Source organism: Acomys russatus, chromosome 4, assembly GCF_903995435.1.
Source record: "Acomys russatus chromosome 4, mAcoRus1.1, whole genome shotgun sequence".
Lineage (NCBI taxonomy): Eukaryota > Metazoa > Chordata > Mammalia > Rodentia > Muridae > Acomys > Acomys russatus.
The window spans coordinates 65,685,176-65,712,651 of record NC_067140.1 but is presented as its reverse complement, the minus strand read 5'-3'; the positions used below and the strand labels follow the sequence as shown (position 1 = coordinate 65,712,651).

Below are 27,476 nucleotides of genomic sequence, written 5' to 3'. Positions count from 1 at the left end.
CATCTGATTTGGAGTCCCAGCAGCCAGCTCTTAGTACTGTTAAATAGGTTCCAGACTTGGTAGGCCCTTGCTTACCACCTTTCATCCTAGCAGGTACCAAACCGTGGCTCCCTTGGTGACCAGGCTATAGCCTGAGGTGGTTCTTAGCATCAACCAGGGTTGTCCTTGTTGCTGTCAGTGAGACCCCTAAACACGGAGGCCTCCCAAATGTCAAAGCCACATCTGCTAAGCACAATGAAGAACGGTTACCATCTATAGTGGACTTCATACTTTGTACTTGCATCCTACAATTAGTGTCAAGATGAGCTTGACTTCTTCTTCCAAAGAAAAGGCCCAGAGAGATGGAGCAACTGGCTCACATCACAAAGTGAGAGCAGTAGGTCTAGCTCTTAACCACAACTTCTCCAGCCCTCCCCCTAGGAGGGCCTGTACTGTGTGCTTCAAGGCTGGGGAGGCCACTGGTCCAACAGCTTGCCTGAGATATGGCCTTGGGTAGAAGGTGATCTGTCAGGTCTTTATAAATCTGTTATTTCAGATCTTGCACTAAGCTCCCTGAGTACAACTCAGCTCCTCTATAGCACATCTTTTGAGCAGCTGTCTAGGTAACCCAGTGAGGCAACTTCCAACGCTCCTACAAAGCTTTTCAATCACAACTGGCATCTTCCAGCAACTCTGAGGTGGGAGGTAGTGTCACCCTGGCCCTAAAGAACAGGAAACTGAAGCTCAAAGAAGGGCTCCAGGTCACTGAGCAGGAGAGCAGAGTCCACAGGCTATCGGAAGGCGGCCTCTTTCCACAGCCTCTGCTTTCATCATGTACCTTTGAAGTGTAAACTTTATTCTTTGAGACACAGAGCTAAGTGCTATTGCTTAAACATATTAAGCCCTTACACTTTTTAAAAATATATTTTATTAATTTATTCATATTATATCTAAATTGTTATCCCACCCCTTGTATCCTCCCACTCCTCCCTCCTTCCCATTTTCTCCTTACTCCCCTCCCCTATGACTGTGACTAAGGGGGATAAGCCCTTACACTTATGGAGAGAGCTCAGCAAAGAGTTTGTGGAAGGCCTGGCTTAGGCACCTGCTGTATGCCCAGGGTACAAGAGGTGAAAAGATGTGCTGGCCACCAGGAACTCAAGCAGTTCCTCTGCAATTGAGCTGTGGTTTGTTCTAGTCTATGAGTTCTCAGGAAACTGTTCCGATTAAACCCATGAGCATCGCAGAGCACAGACAGCGGAATGAGCAGAGGTGACAAGCGATGGAAACACATGACTAAGGACAGAACAGGGTGTCAACTTCCTATTCTTCCCCATTCTTAACCCTACAGACAGCGTAAAGGATGTCCTTTATTCTAAAAGTGCAGCCTCCCTCCCTGTGTGTCTAAGTGTCATTTCTCTAAACAACTGTTGATAATAAGTTAGAACAGTTTCAGTTTATTAATAAGTTGTATTATCTTATGAAATGCGTCTTAAAACATGGCATGTAAAATACAGCTTTCTCGTTCCTCCACTCCATGAAGGAAAGGCACGGGCCTTAGGGGGCATCTGAGGGTTTGGAGCTCGGGCCTAGCTACTATCTACTATCCACAACCATGGTCTGTGTGCCCCCCTCACAGAAATGCAGACAGTGCAATTTACACTTGGAGGTCTGTGAGGACTGGGGCTCCAACAAACTGCCATCCATCCATCTTCTTGTTCCCTTCCTCACTACTCAGCTGGCACAGTGGGCACTCAAATTGCTGCATTTCCATTTGGGCTCTTAGAGTGTCAGATCGGACTACTGAGAACTTTTTTTTATTTTTATTTTCCAAGACAGAGTTTCTCTGTATAGCCTTGACTGTCCTGGTAGACCAGGCTGGCCTTGAACTCACATCAATCTGTCTGCCTGTGCCTCCCAAGCGCTGGGATTAAAGGTGTGAGCCACCACGCCTGGCAGAACTGAAGTTTTTTGTTCTATTGAAACAGGACCTCATTCTGTAGCCCACACTGGCTTAGAACTCAGACTGGTCTTCAAGTCACGGCAATCCCTGAATGCTAGGATTACAGGAAGAAGTCATCATGACTCCCTTGGAACTCACAAGTCAAGGCTTAATTCAGGAACTATGCTGCATCTTCCACGTGAGGTGAGACAGTAAGTAAATAAATGGTGGTGAGTTCCATTCAGAGCATCTACATCTCTGTCATAATGGTTCCAGAGACAATTTTCCCGCCTCAGCCCCTTAAATGCTACGATTATAGGCATACACTAACTACCACACCCAGCTTCAAGCAATATGTACAACTTGGTCCCTTTAGCCTTCTCTGCATGTGAAAGCCTCTGTGCTTTAGATTTTAGCTACCACTGTTCTGCTTCCTTCCCCATTGGGCTGTCAGCTGGCCTTCCAGGTTCCCTTCTGCACCTCCTCGCAGAAAGCACGTCCAAAGAACAGTTTTTGCAAGGATTCTGCTTTGCGGTGAACAGGCAGGCCTCCCAGTCAGCCTCCATTATCCACAATGTATGCCTCAGTCTCACCACCTCAGTCTGTGGTCTGCTGATTCTCTTAGGACTATCAGATTACCAAGTGGTGTTGGATGCTACTACGATCTCATCTACTCAATGACTGAGAGAAACTGGCATGGCAATATAAAACTAATTTACAAACTTCCCAGATATGGTCAACAACAAGACAGCAAAATTAAGGGGAAAAAATGTTTATAAAACTTCTGCCTTTGACTAAGTTCCTACCTCACTGCCACTCACACGGAGCTATCAGAGTAGCCAGTGCATCCAGGGAAGTTTATTCACACCTATGAAGAAGGTTGGGCTACTTCTCCATGCTATGACATCTGGCAAGGGACAGAGGAAGACTGTGCCCAACCCTGAAGCCTGCGCTATTTTGGCAGCAAGCTATCCACATTCCTCGGCTCTCTCAGACCAGCAGAGCTGGACAGGAGAAATGAAGCAGACGGAGACCAGGGCTGTCTCTGACATTTAGACAGTCTACTAGTTGGATAAAGGTTCCTGTCTCCATCTTCTCTTCCCCAGGTTCTCGCTGTAAGAACTTCCCTTAAAGAGAAAGAAGATTCCACACAGTACTCATGTGGAGAGCTTCTGAAAACCAGGTGTGGCCAAGCTGAGAGGGGGCCGGCTTCAGACTGTGTCCCCAGAGTCTAAGTCAGGCAGACCACATGGCTCATGTCAAGAGCAGAATTAGAATCTGGCAACTACCCATCTGTAAGATGACAAATAAAGAACAATTAGTGTTTTTAATGGCTTTACTCTCCTGAGCTGGCAAGCAGCTCAGTGAGTAGTAATGGAGTTCTGGCGGGGCTAGAAGGACTCAGACTTCTCAGTCATAACTCTTAGTGTTAGAGGGGTGCCACAGCTTTTCCCTCTAGAGACTTCATTTTCCCCCAAGTGCTCAATGAAGAAGCTGACAGCAGAGAAGAGTTTGAATCCAGGGCTCTTCTCATCTTAGAAGCACCACAGGTTCTAGAAGCCCTGGAAGGCCTGAAACTCTCCTAGTTGTTGGGCGTGGTGGTGCACGCCTTTAATCCCAGCACTCAGGAGGCAGAGGCAGGTGGATCGCTGTGAGTTTGAGGCCAGTCTGGTCTACAAAGTGAGTCCAGCCAATACTACACAGAGAAACCCCGTCTCAAAAAACAAACAAACAAACAAACTCAACCAGTTAAGTCACATGCAATTGTCCTATAGACCATCTCACTACTCAGAGTCTAAGAACCAGGCGCGACACAATGAATAATGAAAGACAGGACGCGGATGTATGCAGAAACTAGCCAGAGGCAGCCATGAACTGACCACAGCTTTGTAGGTAGGCACAGATAAACGGTACAACCTGTGTGGCTGAGATGCTGGGGAATCAGATCAGGCCACCCTCACCTCACCACGTGAGAGCCTTTCCTTTTCTCTGAGGTCTTCAAGCAGAACCTGTGACCCTTCTTAGTGGGCACACCACTGTTGAGGAACATGCACTCTAAGGCCCATCATCTGAAGTTGGATCCACAGAGACCTTACTCCCCCCAGAAACATGTTTTTTAAAGCACAGCCGCCAGGACCAATGGACACCAGGTCAGGACAAGGTGAGAGGAAGGACATAAGCAGAATTTAAAGTCAGGATAGCATGCTACTGAAAACATACCAGCTTTTCAAACTCAACTGTATCAGATAGCTCCGTAAGGGCAGTGAGGGAGGCTATGGCAACAGCACAGCAGAAGACATGGCTGTGTTACTGCCTGTGTTACTGACTTATTTTAAGCCATCTGATTAAAAAGTGTGCTGCCAAAATTACTAGTATTAAAAGATCACCAAATACACAAAAAGAAGACTTACTGGCCAACACAGAAGGGAAGGCTCCATGGTGACCAACAGTAGGCAGAAGCTGCCAGCTGAGTCATCCTGACTATGTGTGAGAACTGGGACCCACTGCACTGAGACCTCTGTTCTGTCCGAGGGCTGGGGCTACTGTTTTTCTTAGCACTTTAGCTGTAAACAGGTCTTAGACCACAGAGAACATTTTTGTTTCTAGAAACAGCTCTAAAAAACTGGCAGTTAAGACAGGTGGATACCACAACAAATGCCCTTCTTCAAGCTTATTAAGTATGGGGCTGAAATAAAAATTGTTAAGTGCCTCAGTTGGCCCCCATAGTACCAGGTTCAACTGTAGCTGCTATGATTAGCAGAGAAAGGGCTCCAGGGAAAAGTCAGGGATCCTGGGATTTTCCCCAAGGATACTTTCCCACCAGGAGGAAGCCATCTAAGTCCTTATTACTAAAGGAGAGGTCACAATTCCATGTGGTGACAGGACAGTTTGTGGTTATAAAAGACTCAAGGCCAGAATGGTCTGGGCAAAAAAACCCCCATATGGTCTTCTGATTACAGCTCACAGCCAAGCACACCAAGGGAAATGCTTGGGGGCTCTTGTTAGGGAGTCTGTGGCTTATTCTTAGGGGAAAGAAGGGCTCTACAAATCACTAGGGAGAGGCAGAGTCAAACTCATGGTTAGCCTACAAAGGTTTGGCAGAACACCACGATGGGAGTAAAACATGGCACTGCCACTACTGAACTCCCTGCTCGTGAACCGCAACGGAGACAGCACTGTGAGCTGCATCTCACACAGTACTCAGCCCAGAGAAGAGATGAGGTACCCAAAGCAGGTGGAGTGTGGCTTAAATGAAGATTCCACAAGTCTCTAAATGTCACCACTGTGAAAACTGCAGGGCTTCCACACTCCTGTCTGGTCATCTTCCTTCCTAGAAAGGGAACTGTGTATATAGTTTCACCCCTCTACAGAGGGGTCCCACCCAGTGTGGTATTGTAGCTCCTTCCCAGGTCTGACCCACCCTCCCACAATGCTAGAGACACTGTTCCACCCACTCTCCAGTCCCACCTTATATGCAAGATGAAGTTCCTCCTCCTCAGTCTGTATGAGCCAGCCCGGGGCTCTGCCAACACTCTCCTGAGCTCTGCTCAGGATGCCACAGATAGCTTTTCTCCAGTCCATCTAGACATGTAAGTCCCTAACATTCCTGTCACCCATTTCAACAAAAGACAGAACTCTTTTTCTCTGACTGCTAGTGGCCTTAAGACAGCTTAGGATCCCCCTGGGGTTGCCTGCATGGCCTCCCTTTCAAAGCTCAATGGAGGAGTGCCCCAGCTAGAAGAGCTAGTGAGCACTTGTCACTCCCATGGCCAAACCATTTCCTCTCTGGAATGGAAGTGAGGGCAGGGAGGAGGGGCAGCCATACCAAGGCACAAGTAGGAATTTAACAAGATAAAGTACTTAGTCTAGCAAGCTCAGCAAGTTGAGGAAGCAGCAGGGGTTCCCCTGTGATAAAGAAGCCAGTTTGAGCCAGGTGTGTTGGCCCAGGCCTGTAATCCCAGCACTGAGGGAGGCAGAGAGGCAGGTGGACCTCAGCTGTGAAGTCTGGGGCCAGCCAGGTCTGCAAAGCGAGTTCAGAACAGCCTAGGCTACAGAGAAACCCTGTCTTCAAAAACAAAAAACAACAAAAGGATTCCCATCATTTGAGCAGGGCTGTGGTGGCGCACACGCCTTTAATCCCAGCACTCAGAGTTCAAGGCCAGCCTAGTCTACAGAGCTCCAGGACATCCAAGGCTATCAGAGAAACCCTGCCTATAAATAAATAAGTAAATAAATAGCTGGCCAGGTGTGGTGGTGCACACCTTGGGAGGCAGAGGCAGGTGGATTGCTGTGAGTTCGAGGCCAGCCTGGTCTATAAAGCAAGTCTAGGACAGCTAAGGCTACACAGAAACCAAACCAAACCAAACCAACAAAAAACAAACAAACAAATCAAACCAAAAAAAGGAGGCCAGCTTGTCCCACGACCTGCTCCTCTGTACAAGCAAACAAGTAAACGCAAGGGTATGGGTATCATATGATCAGTAAGTGCAAAGAAAGAGGACGTGGGGGTCCCTGGCTTCCAAGGCCAAGGTCTGCCCCTATTTTAAGCCAATCAAGGTGAGAAAGCATGCTGAAAGACTGACAGAAGCCTCTCCTCCACCTGCTAGAGGTCAACTTACGGCTACCGAGATATCCCTCAGCTTTTGATAATTGTACTTAATAGTCCTAAAGGCAGCTGACTAGGACTGAAACAATAGCCTGACATTCTCTATCTGGTTGGAATTATAATCTAGTTATAGGAACCTCCTTGCTTCTGGCTGCCTTAAGGTTTTGACACTGCTAATTTGGAACAACCTTCCAACACAGCTCCTTTTCTCTCAAGGTCAATGGTCAACCGAAGACTCCCATCCTATGAACAGGTGGGCAAGTGGGCTTCTGGTTTTCTTTAACGTGGGATGAGCTGCCTGCTCTCCAAAGGCTTTTTATACCACACTAGAATGAACCTAGGCCTTGATACCACGGTCCAGGGAGGGAGGGAGGGAGGGAGGGAGGAGGACCTCTGGACTGTATCAATGGTGACAGCTGGCTTAAACCCCAGAACAAGTTTTATAAAGGTAAAAAGTCACCCTGCTGTTTGTCTGGGGTGTGGTATTTTCACACCCATTTCTGCTGCCCCATACAAACCAGAGTTCCTCCCAAACATTCACCAGATCCAAACAGGCAATCTGGTTACTAACAACAAATGAGCCTTTATTTGTGACTTCCAGTTTTCTTTATGTCTGGTACAAGGGGCTGGTCCCTGCTGGCAGTGTCTGTGCAATCTGCCAAGATCTCAACAGCAGCACACTCCTATTCCATGCCTGAAATATGTCCTAGACTTCAGTTTTCTGGAAGGGCATGTCTTAGGCATGTCCGGTAAAAAGTAAAGGAAAAGCAAAGGAGTGCTAAGGCTGTATCTGTCCTGAAGGATGGATGTAGCTACCTCACATCATCTTGGTAATTTTACTCACTGGGCAAAATAATAAATACTAAAATCCAAAATGAATTGGCCAATCTGTTTCCCCATCACTGCTCTAGTACCATGCCTCTGAGTTCAGAAAACAAACTGAAAAAAATCCAACCATCATTCATTCACAAGACACCTTCCCCTAGCTTCAAATCAAGATTAGTTTTGTAGCCAGAAAACAAGCACTTCTCTCTTCCTTATGATGCCTACGGGGCACCTGGGTGGCTCTAATGCAGCCTTCCCAAGTCCCTAGACATCATTTTCTTTAACAAACACACAAAACACAGAATTCTTTCTGACCTGTTTATGTTGCAGGCTGAGTTACAGCTTTCCCCTGGTAGCTCTTACTGAAAGTGAAATTCCTTTAAAATTGGGAAATTCACTGCAGTGTCTTATAGTATTGATTTATTTTAAACTTGGTTGGCATTTTTAAGACCTGCCATGTCTCTGAGCCCTAGAAATGCTCAAAGAAACCTCTATTTCCTCTGATTTTGGAATATTATGCAGCATCAACTGAAATGAAGAGGGGCCAGCAGCAAGTTATCTGCTCATCCCTACTTTGTCAAGACAAAATCTCGGCTCTCTCCCCAGGGCCGAATCTGCGCATCAGTGCTTAGGAACCTCACCCCTCCCGGCTCAGCAGAGCAGTCCTAAGGAGTCTGCTGGACAAAGCCTCTCAGCACATACCTAAGTAATCACCTCACATGTCAACTATGATAAGACTTTCCCAAACTTCCTCAAGAACCACCCACCGGGTGGTGGCGCACACCTTTAATCCCAGCACTCGGGAGGCAGAGGCAGGCGGATCGCTGTGAGTTCGAGGCCAGCCTGGGTCTACAGAGTCTGGGACAGCCAAGGCTACAAAGAAAAACCCTGTCTCAAAAAACAAACAAACAAGCAAGCAAAACAAAACAAACAAAAAGAAAGAAAAGAAAAACCAGTCCTAAGTACCACCCCCCAAAGGCTTCACCGCTACCCTCTGAGCCATCACCTATAAGTAAACTGCAAGCTCTCAGGAATTCAAGCTCTCGGTGAATTCAAATGGCCAATGTGACCAATGGGCTACTACTGCCTGCCTGCCTTGGCCCTGGAATCTTTCAACACAGGGTTGCAGGCAGCCCCACCCATCAGAACAGACAAGCGTGATGGCGTCCCCAGCTTTTGTTGGGATTTGGGAGAGCTGCCACTGAGAATTATATAGCAATGCTGCTGGTCTGCTTCGGGCCCTCGTCTACCTGAAATTTCTGGCTGACTCTTGGGAATAGGCCGCAGCCAGTATGCCATGGCAGCTTTTCTTTTCTCAAGCTGGTGCCGCACTGCTTGAATGAGAACACTCCTTGATTATATGGGTGTCTCTATCCTAGCCTGCCTCCCCTGCCAAGGTCTAGGGCACTGTCAGAATAACCCAAACGGCAGCTGTTCACAGGCTGTGTTACCTGAAGAAATGGCTGAGCTGGGGTCCTGCTGAGCATGCAGAGCTGGGAGCAGCTGCAGCTGTGGAGGACACCCGCAGGACCTAAGCGTGCAAGGCCGTAAGTGAAGCACTACCTGCCTCAAAGCATGAACTCACTCACACGTGGCTTTCAAGAGACTGCAGAAGGCAGAATGGAAGGATGGAACCTTCAACCATATCCCCAGGACCAGCTTCTGACTGAGGGAAGCACTGTTCTCTCGTGTACAGAACGAGGACAAACAGCACAACTACACAGGTGACGTAATACTTAACAACAACTTATTCCCTGAATAAGTTAATTCAGGCCCCAATTCACAGGGCCCTCAAAGCAGGCTTCTTTGATAACATGAAGCTATTACTTTGGTCAGTGGGAGTGTCTTCATGTCCCTGGGGTCCCAAGAGATGCAAGTTGGAAGAATGCCAAACCTTCAGGCAGCTTTGCTGGCAGCTGGATGATTATCAGAGTCCCTCAGATTTGCCCAAGGGATGAGATCTCTGCTGGGGAGTCAAGGATGCTAGAGAAAGCTGAGACTATGAGCAGTGTCTGGGCCTTGCTACCAACAGCTCCAAGGCAGGCCGGTTCCTTCTACATGCTTGCCTGTATCTATCTAGCTTGCAGGAACAGAGGACCTCTGCGTGGGTACACAACCCATTACAGAACTGACAGCTCAGCTTCTCCTGTCTTAGAGGATGCCCTAGGAAGCTGTTTGAACCTGCTCTCAGCCTTCCTCATCTGTGGACGAAAACTCCAAAACAACTAGAATGGCAAGGCCCCAAGGGACATATATGTGCACTGGTACCTAAGCCAAAGTCATCACAGTCAAAGACAAAGCTTCTATTTCCCGGGTCATGAGAACCAAATATGGCATCTTTCCCCCACTGCATCCTCAAGTTCTCTCTTGGCATAGGTCTGTGAGGCACTAGGGAGACAAATCACAGCCCTGACCCTAGTTAGTCCCTATACAGACAGGGCGGGAAAGACTCACACATTCTAACACTGGCTGAATCAAAGCCAAACAAACACCAACCAAACAAACAAAAAAGCCCTGTTGTTAATCAATGGATTCCCTGTAGCCAAGTGATCAGTCTAGTTAAATGAAGGCCTCATTCTTAAGTCTTATGGGTGCACCAATCCATTTCAGGCCACAGAAGAGCAAGTCCCTCCTCCTGCCCCCCTCCCCCACCTAGGGGACGGGCATTGTGGCCAATTCAATGCTCCATAGACTAAGGCTAATCTGGGGCAGAAGCCTTGGCCCTTCAGCCACCTTACCTTTCCTTGGACCACGAACTCTCACAGAAGAGACTACCTTCCATGGGAAACCTACTAAGTTCTCCAGTCTCTGCCTGCACTTTGAAATGCTTAGAGCTAGACAGCCAACATCAAGCTGGTCCGTGCTAAATCATTCTCTGAATTTAATTATGAAGATATCTGGAGACTCCAGTTAAAATCTAAACTCTATACCTTACTAGCTTTATGACCTTCAGCAACAGCCAGGCCTAATTCTCTGATGTGAGGCAACCAGCAAGCCCTCATATCTTCTATGGCCTCTCCAGACACCTCAGCACACACCCCCCAACGTCTGATTTCTTCCAGCAGGCTTTAGTTGCCCATTCCAAATACGTCATAGAAGCTTGGCTTCAAAAGGCCCTAGTAACAGAAACATGTGTACTGGACCCCAGGCATGGTTATTAATACAAAGGCTTTCATATCCCAGCACCCTCCCTGATAAAGTGTGGGCTATGGCACAAGTTTGGTTGGCTTCTACTTGGGATAAGGCTGCTGACTGATAGGATTCATTAGAAATGGCTCTCTTCTAACAGTGACAAATATGGGAGAAAGATAGGCCATACCGACCAATTCTTAAAAAACAGATATGCCAGCCGGGCACTTGGGAGGCAGAGGCAGGTAGATCACTGTGAGTTCAAGGCCAGCCTGGTCTACAAAGTGAATCAAGGATGGCCAAGATAACATAGAGAAACCCTGTCTTGAAAAACTTAAAACAACAACAAAACCCAGATATGCCTTTCTAGAACAATCAACAGAACAGGTTGGCTGTGTTAGAGACAAACTACCCAATGTTCTTACAGAAGCAAAGGTGCTGAGCATCAGCACACTTCCTTCCCTCTCAGCCCCGAGGACACACCTAAACCTACTGCCTCACTCTACAAATTGTTTGAGGCACGTTCACACCTTGTAAAATATACATGGTTAAGCCCATTTTGTGGGTAGTAAAACCAAAGCCCAGAGTGGTGAAATAACCAGCCTGATTATCACATAGCCAATAAACCACAGAAATAAGACTCAGTCCCTACACTGTAGCTAATTATTTCTCCGTGGTACAATCTCCCCTCTTGTCACTGTTGCTGCAACAACAACAAACAAACAACTCCTCCTCCTCCTCCTCTTTCTGCACTCACCTGAGTGTCATTGCATTGGGCTGCTCATGCTGGTGCTGGGCCAGGTACACTTACCATCCCCCAAGTTACCTAGAGACCAGGGCATTCAAGTTCTGGCCCTTCATCTGTGATATTCCTCAAGTTAAATCCATTTCTGTGCAGGCTTCTAAGTACCACCCACTTCTCAGATCCTCCTCACAGTATTTTCCTCAGAAAGAGCCATCTGCATTGCTGCTTCTCTACGTGCTATATCTAGTTTGGGAATTTGAGGTTATACTTTTCATCATGACGAGAGGACGCCATTGCTTTTCCACTTTCATTCTCCCTTAGTATACAAGATGAGTTGTCTGTACCATATTAGAATGCAGAAGCCAGTGAAATGATGAAGGAAAGAATTAAAAGCAGATTTGTAACAATGCTAGTCATCTCCAATTTTAGAAATAGTTATTTTTCTTAAAATATAATTACTTATGACAATAACTGCAATATTGTTACTATTTCTTTCTTTCTTTCATTCATTCATTCATTCATTCATTCATCCAAAGAGAACATTTTAAAAAGTGTTTTTTGGGGGCTGGAGAGAGCTCAGTAGTTAAGCGGCTTGCTGCTCTTCCAAGGACCTGAATTTGGATTCTAGCACCTACATGAGGGGCTCACAAACACCTGTAACTCCAGGGGACCATCACCCTCTGCGGGCGCACAGCGTCTAACTAAGCCACCTTACTTGTCTACTTTTCATACACCCCTCCTCGAGGTCACTCTCCAGCTTCAGGTCAGTGTACTATGTGTTACCACTTAAGACAGTTCCCCCAGAAAGTCTTAGGATGCCTTCCCTCAGCTATTAGAGGTGCTTAGAGGGCACTGTTGGGGACCCACCCTGATCTTGTCTGTCTAAAAGCCATCTATATCTATATACACACTTAGCCTTTCCAAATACAGGCCTGTGTTCACGAGATCAGCTTCCACAGTGAAATATAAACTCTAACCGTGCAGTTTTGGCTTTGCCTACTATTGCACCACTTATGCCCAAAACAGTAACTGGCAAAAATGTTTCCCAATAAAAATATTGAATAAATGGAGTTAGTTTGGCAGTGGGAGGGGACCGAGGTGGAGGCCCTTTCCAGCTCAGGCTTCTCTCTGCTTCCCTAGCTAAGCAGATATGGCTCATCTGACAACACAACCGAAGCCTGAGGCTCCCGTCACACAGCTGGGGCCCTTTGTCCCATAATTCAAAGTGCTCAACGAGGACAGAACAAAACAAGCCAGTCAAATTGGCACCATAAGCACAACACTGATTAACTGTCGGAACCACAAAATGAACCGACCCAAGAGCTTGGGACACCTACCCAAAACCCAGTCCCTAACCACCCCACTCCTCTCAAGGTCACCTCTTTCTTTTCATAAAGTCCCTTCTCTTTAGCTACAACTTTGCCCTGTAAAAACCAGCACAAATCTCATGTGCTGATCCAAATAGGAGCCTGGATCTCAACTGAGACAGTTCCATAATCTTAACCTAAATTCAGGTCCTTTCTCAATGACAACCTTTCTCTTATGCTGTTCAGAAATGCAAAGGCTGGGATGGAAATGGCAAGTTACGGTACGAAATACAGTTAGTGCACTGGCAGCCAACTCTACTGAGAACAAGACAGATGCAAGCTGCTCAGCTCAGTACATGTCATCTTCTGCAGAGGTTCAGAGGAACAGAGAAGCCAGGACCTTGTGCCGATGGCCCATGCCTGTGACTGTGAAACCAGCACTGTCCCCACCACTTCACCTCAAGACATCAGCAAACTCTACGTACAGCTTATTTCTACCCTGTCATCTTCATAACCCAGGAAAAAGGAGGTGAACTGAGTTAACACGTACTTGCCCTTAATTTTATGGGATGAGATAAATCACAGTCTGTGTAAGAACACCTAGCACAATCAGGTGTGGTGGCAGAGAAGCAGAGTCAGACAGATCGATAATTCTAGGCCAGCCTGGTCTACAAGGTGAGTCCAGGACAGCCAAGGCTACACAGAGAAACCCTGTCTCAAAAACAAACAAACAAACAATATGGTAGTCAATTTCTAATATCCTCCTTTGTCCACACCTCAGACTCTGGTCTCGTCTGTTTTGGGTAGAGAACAAACCCCTCTGGATACTGTCTGCTCTTCGTCCTGGCAGGTCCTTGTCCTCTTCCACTTCTATACTACCTATATTCCACATTAAGCCAAACTGCTCTGTTCGCTTCAAGTCCCATTTCCTCCAGCATCAGGTCCCATCTGGATAGAACTGGGCACATGAAAAGCAGAAACACAGTTGGGATAAAGCTCCTCCTCTAACAACTACATTCCTTTCAGCCATTCTACAGGAAGAACTTATTACTTGATAATTAAAAAAAAAAAAAAAAGGGTGTTTCTAAAGAACTTGGCAGATTGAGCCAAGTGTAATTTCTTCCTGACACTTGTCTACACTTGTCATCTTGTACTCGAATAACCTGACTTTCTCCACTCACCAATACTAGGGGACCGTCTGTGTCAACAAGACTTACTTCTTCCTGGTCCCGCATTTACCCTACAACTCCAGAGGCCAGCCCAGCACAGGACACACCGCCAGCCCAGGGAGTGTGTATGCACAATAATAAGAAAGCACTCACCTAGTTTAAAAACACCCAAGACGTTCGGCCCTGGAGTTTAAGCAGCACATGTGACCTGGTCCATTCGGGTTTCAAGTTCAAAAGCATCAGGTCGGTCCTGTGGGTTAGCAGCTAACATGTCTTTCAAGAGCTGCTTGACCCCCTCAGACATGGAAGTCCTACGTTTCTGGGGGATATGCAACTCCATCTTTGGGTTTTCTAGCAGCGCCTCACCAACAGGGACGATCTCAGTCCCCTGTTTAATGTAGGTCCCCAGGAGCTCCTTCTTGGTTTCAGAGTCAATAAAAGTAATTCTTTCTATCATTGCCCAGATGATAATGCCCAGGGCAAAGATGTCCGCCTTGGCCGTATAGTGTCCCTCCCAGACTTCAGGAGCCATGTAGAAGTCTGAGCCACAAGCCGAGGACAGCCAGTACTTATTCACATTGACATTTTTGTTATCTTGGTTGCCCTCTTTGCCTCGGGGTGCCAGCCCTGCGCAGACCTTGCTCAGTCCAAAGTCTGCTACCTTGAGGACGGGGGTGCCCGAGCGCTCTGTGATGAGGATGTTGTCTGGTTTTAGGTCCCTGTGCACGATGTGGTTTTTGTGCAGGAAGGCAATGGCGCTTGTGAGCTGCAGCATGAAGCTTTTGTTGGTGGCTGGGTCTGGTCTCCGGGACAGGACATACTGATTGAGGTCTCCACCTTCACAGTACTCCATGACAAACCAGAGATAGCAGGGCTCCTCAGCATAGCCCAGGATCCTTTCTCCTAAACCAAAGGACAGGAGAGAGCTTGAGTGGACATTCAGATCACTATGTTAAAGAAAGAAGATGGTGACAAATAATGGGGCCAAGAGGATCTATACAGCTGGCACCAAGCAGAGTCTATGCCCACAGTCCACTTCTACCCATACAGAACAAGTCAAGGTAGGCAGTGGCGTTAGGGCCCGGTGTCAAGCACCTGGGGTTTGAATGTAAGAATCTCAAGTTTACTGCCACCTAGTTGGCGTTGAGGCCATTTTGTTTATTTATGTTTTTTCAAACTGGTGTACGGTTCTATCAATTCTTTGTAGAGCTGCTGGAAAGAATGAGAATAAAAGCATACAAAAAGCTTTATAAAACGCGCGCTGTTTATGCTATTACCGAAAGGCCCAGCTCCTATGACTGCTAATCCACTCCAGGCATATGTTGTTCTCTTCCCTGATGCGCTGAGGTAACTTTACTAACACAAACAAAGTGGCGTTACAATTTTATTTCAGAAGTATACTCCAATCCATCCGTATCTTCTGCTAGTTCACCATACGCCTAGTCCAAGCTGGGTCTGTGTCATGCCCCCTGGCTCTATGACACTTGGTTCCACAAGTACCTATGACAGCAATTATCTTTAACTGGCATGCTAGCAATAATGTCAATTTCTATCGAGGATCACCACACACATACAAGAACTCCAGGCAGACATGAAAAAGATAATGGGACATGGGGACAAGTGGACCAGGAAGGTATAAATAAATGGGAGATGTGGTGAGGGAAACTTAGCCTGATGGACAGTGAAATCTGACGCAGATGCATTAGTTAATATTGGGCTATATGGATTCAAACCAGGAAAGCTAGTGACTGGCACTTCCATGTCAATCCCAACATTCTTCATAAAGCAGCCGATGGAACACTGAGTCCTTATGTGGAAGTTACTGGATGACAAATGCTCTATAAGCTAAGTCCAAGTGGACAGATGTCTTATTTTGACAATAGAAAGACTGTGAGTACAGGCACATGCCTTTAATCCTAGCACTTGGAAGGCAGAGGCAGGTGGCTCTCTAGGAGTTTCAGGACAGCTAAGGGCTACAATAGTTGAGACCCTGTCTCAAAAACAAACAGAAACAAAAGGAAGACAGCCAGACAGACTGACTGAAAATACACTGGTCATTTGTTAAGTGAGTCAAGACCTGCAAACAGGTATCTTGGCTCAGAGTAGCCATGATCCAATAGGCAAGGTTAACACTTCCTCACTGGAAGGAGGCTCCTTTCCCGGCAGTTTACTGTAGTATCATGCCACAGTGAGCCGATAAGCCAGGTCAGGCTCTGCTTCCCCAGTGGCCCTTAAGTCACCACAGTACAATCAGAGTCTACAAAAGCCAGAGAGGTAGGAAGAGACACAATCAAAGTTTTTGGCTGACCTCACTTCCCTTGTAATTGTACAATTTATTTGTTTATATTACTCACAATCCAAGTAAACTGAACAGAACCAGTTCAAGGCACACGGCTTCTTTTAAAAGCCCAGTGCTGAACTGTTCCACTATCCCCATCCTGCTCTATAATCCTCTTTTTGGCCACTAGCTAGCAAGCAAGCAGAGTCTACCTAAAGAGCTGAAAAATGAAACCACAACCAGAAGCCCAAACCCATCTAAATGGTAAGACAGACAGACAGACAGACAGACAGACAGACAGAAAGGAACAGCAGGAAATGTTCCCTGACAGTACGGAGAGAGAGGACAGCCATAGAATTCCTTTCTGCAAAGAACACATCAGATCGCAAGGGAACTTCTATTAGGAGATACGGACAGGAAAATTATTATTTTATACACAAAGCCGGTAACTATGGTAACTAAGAGGAAAAAAGGAAAAGAAGTTGGCCAAAGGAACTATAACACAGATCTAGGTTGTTAAGAATCCGGGGAAAGAAAAGTTAGGTGAAAAGCACTCTAAGCTAGACTGTAGGTGGGGCAGACAGAGCCTGAAGATGCTGGAGAAGCCCTGTGACAGAAACGCAGGACAGGGCAGCATCCTCAGAACCCAGGCAACATCACTGACCAAACAGGTGGGAACAGCAGAATGGTCCTTCTCTGAGCAGGCAAGGGCCGGGGTTCCCTCAGAGGAAGCATGCGCTCCTGTAGGATTCCCAGCTGCCCACCCAGAACAGAGGACACTTCTAGGGCACCCAGAACAGAGAACACTCTAGGATCCCAGCCTCAACCTACCTGGGCCTCTGCTAACTCATGACCAAGACCAAGAGAGGAGGCATAGACAGTGTCTCGCACTGAGTGGATGGCTATGGGGAAGGGCAGAAACCAGAACAAACACAGACCTGGAAATAGTCTGAGTGACTGCAGACCCCACCTCCACCCTCGTGGCTAATGGATTATTAGCTCTTTGGCACAAATGGAAAGTGACCAGGCCTTGGGAACATCTGACCTCAGCTTCAGATTTTTTACCCATTGAATCTCAGTATTTAACAGTACCCAACACCGGTCAGTGAATTAAGTCATAGGTATAGAACATATTGTGCAGAGCATAAGATACTTCTGGAGAATTGTATACTGACCATCATTAAAGTCCTTCAAAATCACCTAGAAGGTGGGGTGGAGTGGGGCGTGCAGCTGCAGAACCCCGAAGAGGTTCCCTGCAGCTGGGGTTACAGGCAGCAGTAAGCCACCTAGCACAAACACTGGGAGCCAAACTAAGGTCCTCGGGAAGAGCAGGAAATCCTCTCAACCACTGAACATGTCTCCAGCCCCCGGCTTTATGCTTTTATGTTTTTTTGTTTTTTGAGACAGTCATGATATGTAACCCAGGCTGTCCCCACACCCTGTAATCATGGGTGTGCCCCCACACTCAACTTGGAAATTATTCACTTCAATAATCCCGAAACAATACAGGCCATAGAATATTTTACTTGTAAGGCAAAAGATGACATTTACAACAAAAAGAAAGGTAGTCTGTCCCGTCTACATCACATGTCTTGGGCTGTGACAGCTCAAGCCAAATGCTAGACCAGGAGAGGTTAGCTGCCAGGCGTGCCTTGGACAGTGAATGAGGAGTTCCCACTGACGGAGGAAAGGCAAGGAAGGCAGTTGGGCAGCTAACAAGTCACTAGGGGGTTCTGAAACTGAGACCAGGACAGTCAAGGGAGGGAGCCAGAGTGAGACAGGGCCAACCATTTGAAGGATTATATCAGAATTTAGCAGCTAATCTCTTGTGGTAATCAAAGAACTCAAAGCATTTCTCCAACTGTCTCTGCTCCAAACTGTAATTCTGGTAACTACACCCTTAATCCTGATACTTCCACCCCATTTCCAGGTGAGACGACTGAGGCTCAACAGATTTAACTATTTGTCTTTCATCTTGAAGCTAACTGGGGGCACGACTCCTCATTCCTCACTCAAAGCTTGATTGCTTCATGGTGCTAGCAGCAATTTCACACTGGGATATTCTATTTTCCTTGTTAAACAAGCTCCTTATATGCAGGCACTCGCAAACACCACATAACTTAAGCTCCATCAAGTCCCTAGTGCTGGATCATCCAACGACAGAAAATACAGACTCCTTGTTGTGGTATGGAATTTTGATTGACCCAAGTATGCTTTGTGAGAGCTATTTGTCAGGGTTCAGCTAAACAGGGACCCAGCACGTGAGCCACTCGGGAGGGTTCCCAGCCCTAAGGACAGGGCTGGAGGGCAGACTCAAGGTGAACTGATACTCTACGAGGGAAGCTAAGGTCTCCCTGAGAATTTGCACTATAAAAAACCTTACCCAAAGCAACCCCAATTAACCAATGTACTCAATTAAGACAGGGTGGTGTCTGTCTCCTGGGGCTGGTTCCTAAAATCCCTACACATAGATGCCCCCCAGGCATCCAAGAACAGATCCGAAAGCAGGTGCAGTGTCTTTGGCAGTACAGTAAGCAGCATCTAACACAGGCAGCAGCAATTAGTGGGTAGGATTAATACATTAGGATTAAGTTCTGCTAGTAAGTATAATTAAACACATTTTACAAAGCAAAACAGATAAACCACAGTGCTGGGCCTGCAGCTACGTTCTTAAGCACATCCCCTAGCAGTTACAAGACAGTAAGTCAGAAGGGCTGCACTTGACTCCTGGCTGGGTTACCTGTTCAGCTATTTTACACTTCATCAACTTCAATAGTTTTGGATACCTCACCCGCGGAAAAACACTCACAGTATCACTTCAAAAGATGATCAGAAGGCTGATTGAGCTATGCCATAAAGCCTTTACACACCAGACACATATCAGCAAGGTTTTGTTTGTTTCTGTTATTTATTTATTTGTTTATTTATTTATCATTCTGATTTAGGACTCACTCTGTAGTCCTGGCTTACCCTTAAAGTGTTGGGATTACAGATGTGAGCCACCACAACTAGTTTCATCCAGTAAATTTTAGTAAAATTGGGAATAAAACCTTTGGACCCTAAATGCATTGTCTTATTGTATCCCATTAATTCTGAAGGTCCCCAATGTCACTTGTATCTATGTCAAGACAGTCAAAGACCATGCAATTCCACTAACTAGGGTCTCTAAATCCCAAGGCCTGCGTCACAGCACTGGAGAATTCAGGGTTGCTTTGTGGAAGCCTGGGCAAAGGATGACCACCCTGCACAGAGCCCCTTAGGTTGCCTTAGCATCCAGCAACCCAAGAGTTTGCAGTTAAGCCCCTTGCAGACTCCAGCTCCCCTACGAAAGCTCTTGGGTCAGCTACTTTTGTGCCTGCTTGCCTGGGCCACTAAGGAAACTCTCAACAAGAGCCTGTTTAACAGGCTGCCACCACAATCACCTAGGTGCACATGGCTTCTGGAGGAAAGCCTGCAAAGCCTCATCAAACCTGGCTCACCAAAAGCATTCTAAATAAACATTAGAGCTTACCAAACAACAAGCCAGTCTCCCAGCTCTTCTAATTCCTGGTTTTAAGAGAGTTGTCTACAATCTTTATGTGTTTGGGGAACACGTTACCTGTTTGTCAGAAAGATTTAGACTACGGCAACAAATTTCTGGGTGTGAAAAGGAGTGAGGTGAGCTTGCTATTTTCTAAGTGACAATGACCTTAAGCTTTGTTTTAGGCACACTCAGGACAGGGGTTTTTAGGGATGGAAAACAAGGTGATAAAAGCAACTGTTGATGCCTTAATTCCCCTTTTCCTTGAAGGACTTCAAAGTTGAAAACTCCTGTTACTAGCCCATCAATCACATTTACAGGACCGTAATGTGGTTTTTGTTTTGTTTTTTGTTTTTGTTTTTCGAGACAGGGCTTCTCTGTGCAGCCTAGACACTCTTTATAGACCAGGTTGGCCTCGAACTCACAGCGATCCGCCTGCCTCTGCCTCCCCAGTGCTAGGATGAAAGGCGTGCCCCACCACACCTAGCCTGTAGTATGTTTTTTAAAGCCCTACAGCTAGTTTGTGTTGGGCCACTACTTCATTTTGGTCAAGTCCTATCCTTTCAGAGCCCCTTATAAAACAGAGGCGGAACCCTGTGGGGAGAGTGTTTGCCTCGCATACGCAGAGCCATAGCTTTAATCCTCAACAGCACATATAGCAAGTACGATAGTGCATACCTTTAGCCCAAGTACTCAAGGCAGAGAATCCTTAGTTCAAAGTCATCTTTGGCTACATAGTGAACTTGAGGCTAGCCTGAGCTACCTGAGACCCTCTCCCCCATAATGCACCCCCACAAAAGGCCAAAAGCAATACGAGACAGATACTCTGACCGCAGTGTACTTCTGGGTGAGACCTGTTAGGTCCATGCTCAGAAAAGATGAATTTAACCCACAGAAGCTAATGGAGTGGGATACGGCTAAGAACGTAGTTTTTCTTTCTTTTAAAAAAAATTTTAAGACAGGGTTTCTCTGTGTAGCCTTGACTGTCCTGGATTCATTTTGTAGACCAGGCTGGCCTTGAACTCACAGGGATCCACCTGCCTCTGCCTCCCAAGTGCTGGGATTAAAGGTGTGCCCCACCACACCCAGCTAAAATTTATTTTGGATACTTATTTATTCACCAAGTTATTGCTGTAAACTATAAAACTGCTTTCTGTGTATTCACTAGAAGCTGAGGTAAGAGGGGGAAAGCACCTAATCTAGTGGTCTAATCCCCTGCCACTTAAGGCCAGGACAATGTCCTTTGCACATCACCTTTCTGCTAACCCTTCTCTTTCTCTCTTAAAATTTGCTCTACAACCCTCTGGTTAATGAGCTAACCTGTCACACTGGACAGTGACCCTGATCACTACTTATGCCTTCAACTTTCCAAATATCCATAAAGGCTAAAAAAAGTGTCCATCCTGGTCCTGTCCCCGTCTCCGTCTCCCAATACTACCAGAGGCATGCAGGAAATCATTCTCAATTATGAGAAACAGGGCAAAGAATGGTTGCAAAGAAACCATTTGGGTTTAAGGAAATCTATCCCTGGTTATCTCTAGACTTTCTTTGAGCATTGCCATCACTGGCCAGCAACAGCATGTTAAAAACCCAGGGCCACGGGACAGATAACAGTGAGAAAGAAGTTTGAGTCTTTGTTTTCCACTTTAATGTTAGCAAGGAAAAATTGGCCATGTACTATTTTATTTGCTAAATTGGCATATGACAGCTTAACTGTCATTTTCACAAGGAGAGACAATACATATTAAGACTCCAAACTAAATTAAAACAGACAATATTAAGTATGTGTGTGACCCAAATGAAAAAAAAAAATATCTCTAGTTTTAGCTAACAAAGGGAAGATGAAAAGACTAGTGCTGCTTTCAACTACTGTTCCAACCACACAGGAAACGTGTTCCATAGTCAAAGTTTGGGAGACTTCAATAAGAGCCCAAATCTCTAAGAGATGAAGATGGAAGCAATTCCGAAAGAAGCCTGAACCTAATGAGGCAGTGGATTCCTTACAGAATACTTATTCTCAGCGTGCGCAGCCACCTCATGACAGAGATGCCCCATCTTAGGATAAAGACACACTCCCTGTGGGTTTTGAACTTGTCCCGTGTCATCCATCAATTCAGAACAAGCCAGGACTGCAAATGAGGCCCAAACTCCAGGGTGTTCAACACTTGCTATGTTGCCACTGTCTGCTGTAAGATTCTTTTTTTTGGGGGGGCGGGGGGGTGTTGAGACAGGGTCTCTGTGTATCCTTGGCTGTCCTGGACTCACTTTGTAGACCAGGCTGGCCTCGAACTCACAGCGATCTGCCTGCCTCTGCCTCCTGAGTACTGGGACTAAAGGCGTGCGCCACCACGTCCAGCTTTAAGATTCTTTTAAAATACTACTGTGAGGAAAGCATTAAAGCATTTATTTGTATACCAGGACAATTAGCAAGGGCTGTTAACTCAAGTTAGAAAGTATTGTTTGGCAATGCAAATGTATACAGCCCAACGCAGTATTCAAACAGGAACATATACCAAACAGTAAGTGTGTTTCTTTCTTTGTACGCAATCAAGAACTTGGTATATGAAAGGGCTAAGAAAATAAGTGATGAGAATGAGGGCGAAGCAGAAGACTCCCTAGGAAGTCTTTAAAAAAGAAAAAGCATCCACTCTCCTTTTCAGACTGGACAAGCAGTACAGGAAAGGCCGCAGACATCTCCGTCACACCGATCCATTGTTAAATTACTTCAAAACTCTGCAAGGGACTCCCCTGGGATCTTACGGCAAAATCTGACAGATGCTCCAAAAAGATTTTGGGAAATCTAGCAGAAAATCCTACCCATTCGTCTAAGTTCACCCTCAGGTGGGGAAGGCGGCATTACACCTGAGAAGCCCTTTGAGGCAGACCAGTCTGGGTTCAAAACACTTCCGCTTCAAGGACACAGGAATTGAAGCCAGGAGTCCATCTCTTTCAAGCTGATTAACCTTAATCAAGTTGTATTTGTTCCCTCTAAGGCTTAGTTTCTCTATTTATAGAAAGGAGACAGAATTTACTTTTATAGCTATTATCCACCACTGCTCCAGTGCTCAGATTATAGTTGGGATTCTGTGAGTCATTCTTCGCCAGGACTCTCCTGCCACAGGAAGCCTCCGCTGTCTACCCCACTGTCTCTAGTAGTTCACCCAGAAATGCAACACAGCCCCTTTGGCCTCAAGAAGCCCATTTTTTGTTTTTGTTTTTTTCTGCAAAACCACTTCTCAGTCAGCCCTGGAAGTTATGAAAAGGACTGAGATTGTAAAATAACAGGAAAAGATGTAAGCGTTTTGTTATGTGACAGCTCTTGACCCACCTGTAGGGGTTATTTGTGTGTGTGTGTGTGTGTGTGTGTGTGTGTGTGTGTGTGTGTGTGATTAACCTGAGTGCCTCAGAGACTAAGTTGAGAAACAACTGAATGATTGTCTGCCCTCTGGTAAAGGGGTGGGGTTCTCAGAGGAAACTTCACACTTGGGAGGCTAGGTTTGGGAATGGACTTGGAAGTTACCAGAAAAGTAGAAACCAGGAAAGGAGACTGTATGGGTGCGTCTGCTAATTCCCCCCCCCACCCCCGCGCAATGTTATGAAGAGAAAAAGAGGCATAAGGGGGGCTCTGCAGGTCTGCCAACAACTTTGAATCCCACCAGGCCTATTCCTCACCCATCTTTAAAACGCTGGCCTTGGAATTATGGCGAAAACCCACTGCGTGAGTACTTAAAAAGTTTAGCACTTCCACGATAGCCAGGGCTACACAGAGGAACCCTGTCTCAAAAACAACAAAAACAAAAACTTAGTGAACAAAAAGCTTAGCACTTAGCGAGCTTGTTGTGGAATGCCCTAACAGACTGTGTTTTGCGGCGTCCCCAAGGCTGGGGACAAGGGTCTTAGCGAGCCAGAGACAGTTATTAGGGCTGAGCAGTTCTGAGACCAGGGGATCCAGGGCAGGGCAGGGCTGCCTGCAGCACGCTACCTTTGAGCGAGGTCTCCACCAGGCGCAGGTACAGTTGTGAGTTCTTGTTGCCGTGACTCATGCGCTGGGCTAACCCGTTGCGCTGCAGGACGCACTCCTCAAACTGCACGATATTCTGGTGGCGCCGCTTGAGGCTGGTCAGGGCCCAGAATTCTGCTAGCGCCAACTCCACGTTCTCGGGAGCGTCACAGCGGATCTTCTTGACTGCCACCCTGGCCCCACTGCGCCCGGCCACAGCCTCATAAACCACGCCGTAGCTGCCGCGCCCGATCTCCGCCAACAGGCTGTAGCGCGGCCGCGCAGGGCCAACGCCGCCGCCGCCGCCATCCGGCCGCCGCCGGGCCAGGAAGCCCTCGCCCGGGGCCTCGGCCATAGCCGGATCCATGGCCTGGGCCGCCGGCCTCAGCTTCTCGCAGAGCACCCGCTGCACTGGGCTTCGCCTTTTCCGCTCCGGGCTTTTTGTCCCTCTGCGGGCTCCGTTCTCTTTCCCCGTTTCCATGGCTGCGGGGGGCGGGGGGAGCAGCAACGGCGCCGCCCGGGGCCCCCCTGCCTCATCCCTCCGTCTAGCCCCGAGATGCGGAGGAGCGGGACCTTGGATTGTGATCTGAGGGCGAAAGAATCAAGTTAATACCACTAGGCCGAGAAGGGCAGACAAGGATCGCTCAAAGTATCCAGAGTCCCACCTCCGCCGCCAGTCGCGGCCCCTTTAAGAAGGAGCCGCCGCCTCGGATTGAACGGGGGAAGGGAAAAGGAAAGCGGGAAAGACGGAACCACCGGGAAGTACAGAGGGAGGGCCGGAAACCGAAGCACAAACCGTCCCCTTTCTCCATTGATTTACCCGTCAATTGTACGGGAAAATAAAGCAGCAGGGAGCTTCACCACCTAAGACAACCGTCTTCAGGAGCGACTCGGGCCGCTCAAACTTTTCTGATGCTCAGCAGCCTCCCAACCGCCCCCTCCCCACGTCCTAAACGGAGTTCTCCCGGGGTAAAACAGTCCTTTGAATTAAACCCAACCGAGCCCAGTGGGTCGATCCAAAGCCCCCGGGGCCGGCGGGAGGAGACTGGCTAAAAGTTCGGCTTCCAAGGACGACTAGCCGAGGCCCCGACGGCCGTCCTGGCGTGCTGTGCAGCCGTCGGGGCTCCCGCTTCGGCCCTCCCTCCTTCCCTCCACTCGCTCTCACCTGGCCGGCGCTGTTCCTCTTCCGGGCGGACCGGTTCCCCGCTGGAGCCCGCGCCGGAGGATGGTCCGTTCCAAGCCGGAGCTGTCTGCCGAGGCGAGTAGGGCGCGAGATGCCGAGCCGGGTTGGACGTGTAGCCGGCCGCGGCGCGGCTCCTGTGATGACAGCAACGCTCCCGGGGGAGGCCTCGGCTTCCAGGTTCCCGTGGCCGTCCTCGAGTTCGCGCCAGCTGAGCACTTTACGTAACCTCTTTATGTAAGCTGCACCTCCCGCCGCTGCCCTGGTCAGTGGAGATTCCTGGTGGCCCATCCCCCAGGAGGCCAGCCGACAGCGGCGCCGCCTCTGCACGGCCGAGGCCGACCCGGCAGCCGCGACAGCCCGGAACCAATCACCGGCGAGAACACCCAGCCAACAAAAAGAGCGCGCCAAAATCCCGCGACTGGTGCCGAGGGCCCTCGGGAGTCGTCTGCGCTCCGCAAACGCCTTTCCGGACCCGCGCTGCATTTCGGCTCCACGCCCGCACTCAGCACTTTATGCTGATTGGGTGAATGGCTTCGGTTTAATTGATTCACAGCTCAGGCCTGGGTTAAAAATGCTGATCCTCACGCCCACTAATGACCCCAGTGATCTCAGCCCCGCGTAATCCTCTGTATCCTCTGCCGAATCCGGTGGTCCGCACTTCCCCTGGTTGCAAAGGAGTAAATGAAATATGATGGCTGGCTAATTGAAGTGCCCAATATAAGCTGCTTTGGGCTTGGATTTTGGGTACCCTCCTCCCGGCCGCCCATAGTAGGGGGAGGGACCACAATGACTACGTAATTAAGAATGATCTTGAGCCGGTGTGGTGGCGCGCGCCTTTAATCCCAGCACTCCCGGAGGCAGAGGCAGGCGGAGCCCTGTGAGTTCGAGGCCAGCCTGGTGTACAGAGTGAGTCCAGGACAGCCAGAGCTACACAGAGAAATCGTGTCTCAAAAAACAAACCAAAAAATGATCTTGGACTCTTCTTCTTGCCTTCATCTCCTGAGTAATTAGATTAAAGGCATGCACCACCACATCCAGTTTTTACACCCTAGGTATCAAACCCAGGGTTTTGTGCGTGCTATGCAAGCGCTTTACCAAAGCTCTTAGCCATGGGTTTTTAAATATTTTGTGCCCTGCTTTGTACTCCAGTGCCTAGATGTCCAGTAAGTATTTTGTAAGCTGAGTCTCCAGATATCGAAGGACCATAACTAGAGTTTCTGCTACACCCTAATTTTAAGTCTGGGGAAAGAGCGGAGCAGCGGACTTAATTGCGGTTCTTTGTCACTGAAGGTGTCAATCTGTTGATTGTGTCTTAGTAGAGGTTTCAGAGTTAAAGTACTTAGAAGAGTTTTACATAATAAATAGTAGACATTGTAGGCACACTAGCACACAAGATAGATAAAATGTAAAAGAATGAACGGAAGCTGGGCTTGGTGGCACACGCCTTTAATCCCAGCACTTGGAAGACAGAGGCAAGCAGACTGATGTGAGTTCAAGGCCAGTCTGATCTACAAAACAAGTCCAGGACAGCCAAGGATACACAGAGAAACCCTGACCCTGCCTCAAAAAACCCTAAAAACAAAACAAAACAAAAAATGAGTTTATGAAATTTCTATAACTTTTGCGTATGTAGTCACGTGTACACCCAGTATAAGAATGGTGCAGAAGTCTCACCCTTTTGCCAGAATTACATTGTTTTGCTATATTTTCATTTTCTGTGTACATAAATATATATGTATAAACATTATGTATGTGTATATACTTTTATAAATGCTTTGGATTTAGATGCCACACACCATATATAATATAAAATATTATACATGTATACACACACACATATATATATAGTCTGTTTATTTGTTTGTTTTTTTCGAGACAGGGTCTCTGTGTGAACCTTGGCTGTCCTGGATTCGCTTTGTAGACCAGGCTGGCCTCGAACCTCACAGAGATCCACCAGTCTCTGCCTCCAGAGTGCTGGGATTAAAGGCTTGTGCCACCACACCCTGCTTTCACACAAGATTTTGAGGTAGGCACATGATTCAGTTGTAGCAGTCTCTTTGGAAAATGACATTGGTCTGAGTAATGAATGGCAAGAAAGCTAGTCATGCCAAAACCAGTGGTGGGGACATTGCGAGGAAGAGAAACAGCAAGCACTAAAGTGATGCCATAGGGACAAGACTGGTGCTAAGCTTTCTCTATTAAAGAGACTATCAGAGCCTGGTGTGGTGGGCCTTTAATCCCAGCATTTGTGTGGCAGAGGCAGGCAGATTCCTGAGTTCAAGGCCAGCAAGAGAGGAGAGAGACTGAGAAAATTAGAATTTAAAATGGCCTGGGTGATGGCTCAGTGGTAAAGCCATTTGCCAAGTGAATCTATTGACTTGATTTTAATTCCCTGAGCTGACAAAAAGGTGGAAAAAAACTAACTCCACCAAGTTGTCTGTCCTCTCCCCTAGTGCCCACAATCTTAGAGACTGGTGTTGAGACCTGGAGGCTCAAAGCCCTGAGTCCTCTGCAGCTGTTGGATTACCTGATAAATCCTGATTCAAGTGTTATTTATTGTGTGATTACTTACTTTCTAAAGTAACCTCCACTTTCATGCTTGATAGCTAACATTTTCTATCTAATGAGCAAAAAGTGATGATGACATCCTTGAAAAACACGAACACACCGGGTCTGGTGGCGCATGCCTTAATCCCAGCACTCCGGAGGCAGAGGCAGGCGGATTGCTGTGAGGTGCTGCCAGCCTGGTCTACAAAGCAAGTCCAGGACAGCCAAGGCTAACATGGAGAGACC

At 47.4% G+C, this 27,476-nt stretch overlaps 1 protein-coding gene across 2 annotated transcripts in view; it reads right to left on the bottom strand.

Moving 5' to 3' along the window:
• Positions 1 to 25,121, bottom strand: part of Stk35 (serine/threonine kinase 35) — a 30,671-nt gene extending 5,550 nt beyond the window's left edge. Inside the window, exons 1-3 of one of the 2 annotated variants that reach the window (XM_051144609.1) lie at positions 24,666 to 25,121; positions 23,483 to 24,086; positions 13,856 to 14,605 (exon numbers count right to left, since the gene is read on the bottom strand). In XM_051144609.1, the coding sequence (XP_051000566.1) occupies positions 13,893 to 14,605; positions 23,483 to 24,086; positions 24,666 to 24,971 (1,623 nt within the window). In that variant the 5' untranslated portion in view covers positions 24,972 to 25,121 and the 3' untranslated portion in view covers positions 13,856 to 13,892. The remainder of the gene's footprint in view (positions 1 to 13,855; positions 14,606 to 23,482; positions 24,087 to 24,665) is intronic. The other variant, XM_051144610.1, reaches the window with a different exon arrangement.
• Between the last annotated feature and the right edge of the window lie 2,355 nt (positions 25,122 to 27,476).